Source organism: Hyla sarda, chromosome 10 (assembly GCF_029499605.1).
Source record: "Hyla sarda isolate aHylSar1 chromosome 10, aHylSar1.hap1, whole genome shotgun sequence".
In the NCBI taxonomy this organism is placed as follows: domain Eukaryota; kingdom Metazoa; phylum Chordata; class Amphibia; order Anura; family Hylidae; genus Hyla; species Hyla sarda.
In genome coordinates, this window is record NC_079198.1 from 126,438,158 (window position 1) to 126,444,381 (window position 6,224).

The following is a 6,224-nucleotide window of genomic DNA, read 5'->3' on the forward strand; positions in this document are numbered from 1 at the left end:
ATCTCTCTCCTATCCTGGTGGATAGCTCTTAGCTAAACTATTACATTGTAACAAACTCATCCGCAGTGTGAGCTCAGACTGGTGAAGATGGGGTCTGTAGGGGGTGGTCTTGATTGGATAAACCCAGCAAAGAGTGTTAGGCCCCATTCACATGGTAGAAATGCACCTTCTCCATAGACGGCAATGCATTTTCAAAATGGATTCCACAGGGAGAGCTGACAATTCTTTCTGTGAAGGGAAAAAAAATTGAATTTCTGAGCCGAAAAATTCTGCCGTGTGCACGGTGTAGAATCCTACTGAGAACTGCGAATCTACTGCAACGGAATTTTGAAGCAGAAGTTTTCCGCCGTATTTTCCTCAGAAATTCCTCCGTGTTAATGGAGCCTTAGGATAGGTTCAGGCTAAGGAATTTCAGGCCGGAATAATTCCAGGCTGGAGATTCCCAGGATGGTGGGCGCCAACTGAATTAGTCGTTGCCAGGCCGGCGCTGACAATGCTGTCCCCATAGATGGCAATGTATTCCACACACATTCCGCTAAAAAGAATGAGCAAGATCCACCACTGAAATTCTGTATTGTGCACCGATCAGAAATTTCCGATCAGAATTTCTTAGTGGAATGACACTCTGACATTCCTCAGTCTGAACCCAGCCTTAAAGGGGTACTCTGCCCCTAGACATCTTATCCCAGCAATATTCCTGCTGCATCTGGCGTGTGTTTAGAGCGTTGGGTGCAGCGCCGGAGGCTTGTGATGTCACGCCCCCTCCCATAGACTTGCATTGAGGTGGCGTGCCGTGAAGTCATGAGAGGGGCGTAGCCGTGATGTCACGCGCATTCTCCGCGCATTATCAGTCATCCGGCACGGAACAAAGTCTGCTCCGTGCACCCGATGTCTGGGGTGTTGCAGTCAAGATCGCCGGGGACCCCAGTGGCGGGAACCCTTCGATCAGACATCTTATCCCCTATCCTTTGGATATGGGATAAGATGTCTGGGGGAGGAGTACCCCTTTTAAAGGGGTATTCCAGATATAAAAAATTAAAAAAAAAAGTTTTTATCAACTGGTTCCAGAAAGTTAAAGAGATCTGTAAATTATTTCTATTAAAAAAATCTTAATCCTTTCAATAATTATCAGCTGCTGAAGTGGAGTTGTTGTTTTCTGTCTGGCAACAGTGCTCTCTGCTGACATCTCTGCTTGTCTCGGGAACTGCACAGAGTAGAAGAGGTTGGCTATGGGGATTTGCTTCTAAACTGGGCGGTTCCCGAGACAGGTGTCATCAGAGAGCACTTAGACAGAAAAGAACAACTCAACTTCAGCAGCTCATGAGTACTGAAAGGATTAAGATTTTTTTTTATAGAAGTCATTTACAAATCTGTTTAACTTTCTGGAGCCAATTGATATATTAAAAAAAAGTTTTTTCCTGGATAACCCCTTTAAACATGGGGGAACTTAGGGGCAAGCGTAAATTTTTCCTAAAATTGCTGAAATCAATGTGTTGTCTATGCAGTGCACGCACATGCAGGGTATGATGGGAGTTGTCATTTTGCATCAGCCCATAGGAGAAAAGACACTCAATGAATAAGTATGGGAAACTTTGATTATTATTTTTTTATTGTTTAAAAAAAAAAAAGTAAAAAAAAAAAAAAATATCTGTACATGACACAATGTACCGACACCGCTCTATGTGCAGCATGTGAATTGTGTCCTTACACTAATAATAAATAGCACACATACATTTACAGCGGTCACTCTGGGGACCCCGGGGGGCTGTACTGGTTGTCAGACGGAGACTTCAGGTGCTGGATGTTCCTGGAGAGCTGAGACGGGGACAGGAACATCTCCTGATAGGTGGAGATATAATCGTGCGCAGCGTGGATCTCCGGGAGGTCTAACGACGCTGATGTAATACACAAAATAAGGCAAAAACATTAGAAATAAACAAAATAGACTGTAGATGTAGTAGATCCCTTCCACCTGTATACTGGATTTTTTTTTTATAAAGGAAACATGACTTATTTCTTCCCAAAATAGCACCACACTTGTCCTCAGGTCGTGTGCGGTATTACAACTCTGTTCCATTCACTAAACACAAACTGGACTAGAGTGGCGCTGTTTCTGGAAGAAAGAAGACATTGTTTTTTTCTAATCCTATATAACTCCCTTATAATACACTACAGCAGTGTTATAAGGAGCGGCTGATATCAGGAATAAGTATAGAAGGTTCTCAGCACTGAAGATGTGTAAGAAAGGAACGATCACAAGAACAGGGGGTGGGGGTTCCCCTCCTTCATCCCACTGAACAACAACTACCGCCTGAAATGGCTGATAACAAGGAACGGTAGATTGTGTCAACTTTTAGTGTATATTCACACACATACTCTCTATGCTGCAGATTTTATGCTGTGTATAAAGAATGTTAACATACCCTAGCAGAGCATATAATGGAAACAGATTTCAGGTGTAGGAGCAGACTTGTCAGTTTAAGGGTATGCTCATATGCACTATACTATATATGCTGCGGATTTTCTGCTGGTAAGTCAATTATCAAACCTCCATCAGCAACATATCAAGTAAGTTTGAACATAGCCTTACTGCAGATTTTCTGAGTGGTAGGCCGGTTTTACTTAAGTGTTTTACATAACATATTGTGTGTGTGTGTATTACAGATTCATGTCTCAGCCTGACCGCGATTCTAATGAACTGACCGGACAGCCATCAGTTTGGGTCATCAGAACCATACCAACCATCAGGTCATACCGGGACCTGTGTATATAATACTGACCCCACAAATGTGCATGTAATAGGCTCATGTAAACAAACCAAACCCCTCAGTGGCAAATCTGCATGAAAATATTGTAGATTTTAGAGAAAAATACCAGAGTACCCGCGTTGCTTGTTCTTTCCACCTAAACCTTGTGGGAGAGGAAAAGCAACAATGCCGCTCTCGTCCTCATATCCCGTCCTCCTATCCCGTCCCCCGCACTGGCTATTCTATGCACCTGTCTTCCAGACAGTCAACAGGATGTTTAAAAGTCCTGGGTAATCTCTGCAGCCAGAAAGTAATGTGATCAGGAGATGTACCGGAAATCCCATAGACTTGTAAGGGACTTCAGAGATAAAAACAAAAAACTATCCTTGCATAAGGGTGTGGGATAGGGTTAATAAAACGCTACTATTTCAGCTAAATGTATTATATACACAAGTCCCGGTATGACAGAGTTTCTGATCAATCAAATCAAACTGATGGCTGTCTGGTCAGTTCATTGGAAACATGGTCAGTCTGAGACTTAAGAATTATATATATATATATATATATATTTTTTTATCTATGTATGTAAACTCTGTAACGTGTCAACTTACTTTCCTATGTTGAAATGCTGCAAATTAGCTGCGGATTTTCCCCATTGATTTCAATTAAACCCACAATAATCTATCTATCTCATATCTATCTATCTCATATCTATCTCATATCTCTCTATCTCATATCTATCTATCTCATATCTATCTATCTATCTCATATCTATCTATCTATCTCATATCTATCTATCTATCTCATATCTATCTATCTATCTATCTCATATCTATCTATCTCATATCTATCTATCTCATATCTATCTATCTCATATCTATCTATCTCATATCTATCTATCTCATATCTATCTATCTCATATCTATCTATCTATCTATCTCATATCTATCTATCTATATCTATCTCTCATATCCATCTATCTCATATCCATCTATCTCATATCCATCCAATCAATGTAGACAGGAAGGTAGGACAGCACCGGGGGTTTGACCTCTGTGCAAGTGGTTACCCAGGCAGCCGGCCCAGAATTAGAATATACCAACTCCAAAAATCACAGCACCCGTCAGGTCTTGGATCATGAAGAAAAACTGGAAATTTTTATTGTCCCCAAATAAAGTGCAACTTTTCGGCAGCAGTAGCCTTTGTCAAGCTTGACTGGTGCTGTGATTTTTGGAGTTGGTGTATATACATATAGGTGTGTGAAGACCCGCTCCTCTCATGTACCCACCTTTTCCCTATTCCTGCAAAACAAACCTACGCTCTCAGCTTTTCCCGATTCCTGCAAAACCTACAGCTGAGTACATAACTGTAGGTTTTGCAGGAATCGGGAAAAGCTGAGTACATAACTGTAGGTTTTGCAGGAATCGGGAAAAGCTGAGTACATAACTGTAGGTTTTGCAGGAATAGGGGAAAAGCTGAGAGCGTAGGTTTGTTTTGCAGGAATCAGGAAAAGCTGGGTACATGAGAGGATTAGGGTTTGTAAAGAAGTGTGTCTGAACAGTGGAGCGGGACTGCACACACCTGCGCTCCCATCAACCAATCACAGTATCTGTGCTGGCAGCCAATCACACACTGTCGCTCTGCCGAAGCTCTGCTCTGCTGACTCAGCACTTTCGTTTTCGTCTGAGGCATGAGAGAGTTTAGGTTGACAAAGGTTTTGCCTGACGCCTGACGGAGGAGGCGGGACGCAGTTTTCCGCTGAAGGATGAGGGAGGAACGGCTGAAAACTGACAGCGATTTTGCCTGAGGGAGGAGGCGGGGCGGCGTTTTGGCTGAAGGATGAGCGAGGTACAGCTGACGGATGATGCTGTCCTAAAATGGACACCGTATATATGTGTATATATCAGCCTCCGGTGGATCGCACCCGCACAGGGTGTTATAGCCCGCTGCAGGATTGGAGTATAGATTGTGAAGATGAGGAGGTTGTATAGTGATAACACTTAGAGCTGCATTTACCTGTCAGGACATTTTCCGCTTTCATCTCGGTGAAGGAATGTCTCTGGAAGGCCTCGAAGTTTATGGCCGGACTATTCTCGGACAGACCCTGAGGCATCGGCCCATCTCCGGACTTCCACACTTCGAACCTCACCCACTCGTAGCTGGGACATGGAAGGAGGACGTTACGGACTGCACGGATATAGACGCTGCAGCTTTTATAGGGATCTCACAGATCTCACCTCATACATTTCCGAGCGCCCGGACTGCTCTGTATTAAGTTCTGAATAGTGGGGTGCGTGAACCCAAAGAAGTATTCGCCTGCGTTCTCCTGAACTGTCACCATCTGTCCGCTGGGGGGAAAAAGGAAAATAAAACAGCAAAACATCAGGGGGTTGATCATTTGAATTCTGCTTTGGAGGTGACTGGAGTATGAGGTAGACCGAGGAAAGAGGATAGAAGGGTTTTGTTATTTTAGGTCACCAATCTGCTCTCTGTAGGGCAGTGTTTTCCAACCACGGTGCCTCCAGCTGTTGCAAAACTACAACTCCCAGCAGGCCCAGACAGCCTTGGGCTGTCTGGGCCTGCTGGGAGTTGTAGTTTTGCAACAGCTGGAGGCACCCTGGTTGAGAAACACTGCTGTAGGGACATCAGGATAAAGCCGCATTCACATAAGCATATAACAGATGCCTTTTTGTGTTCTTATTATAGACTCAACCTGCAGTCAGGCCAGAATTCATGTGTGAATGCGGCCATTAACCCCTTCCCGACCTATGACATACCTGTACGTCATGGGTGGCAAGGTGTTCCCGACCCATGACATACAGGTACGTCATGAACATTACTGCCGCTACTCGCGGCATCCCGCAGCGCCCGGAAAGATGGTGGCTATCACTGATAGCCAGCCATCTTACCGTGCGACCACTGGGGGTTTCGTCCCCCACCCCCCCCCAGCGATCGCTGCTATCAGCTGGTCAAATCTGACTAGCTGATAGCAGCGTTTCGCTATCAGAATACTTAGCAGCGCGGTGTGTGAGTCCGGATCACGGGGATCGAGACACACACCGCTCTGCTAAGTGTCCCTGACCCGTCCCCCGGCGTCACTTACCCGTAGGAGCGGTGTCCCGAGCGGTCCCGGCGTCCTCCGTGCGGTCCCGACGTCCTCCGTGCGGTCCCGGCTGCGCTGCGTCCCGGAGGTGAGTTTCCGGCAGCAGTGCGGCATCTTCATTGGCAGCAGTGAGATCGCCGTAAAGCGATCTCACTGCTGCCTCTGAGAGTTTCAAAACTGCAACTCCCAGCATGCCCAGACAGCCTTTGGCTTTCTGGGCATGCTGGGAGTTGTAGTTTTGCAACATCTGGAGGTCCACAGTTTGGAGACCACTGTATAATGGTCTCCAATCTGTGCTCTTCCAGATGTTGCAAAACTACAAATCTCAGCATGCTCAGTCTGTCCAGGCATGCTGGGAGTTGTAGTTCTCTAAC

General features: G+C 45.2%; 1 protein-coding gene across 1 annotated transcript in view; it reads right to left on the bottom strand.

Annotated features, from left to right (window-relative positions):
• Positions 1–1,629: 1,629 nt before the first annotated feature.
• Positions 1,630–6,224, bottom strand: part of TBRG1 (transforming growth factor beta regulator 1) — an 18,445-nt gene continuing 13,850 nt past the window's right edge. The window contains exons 8-10 of the mRNA XM_056542419.1: positions 4,985–5,095; positions 4,764–4,906; positions 1,630–1,895 (exon numbers count right to left, since the gene is read on the bottom strand). Coding sequence (XP_056398394.1) covers positions 1,744–1,895; positions 4,764–4,906; positions 4,985–5,095 — 406 coding nt within the window. The 3' untranslated portion in view covers positions 1,630–1,743. The remainder of the gene's footprint in view (positions 1,896–4,763; positions 4,907–4,984; positions 5,096–6,224) is intronic.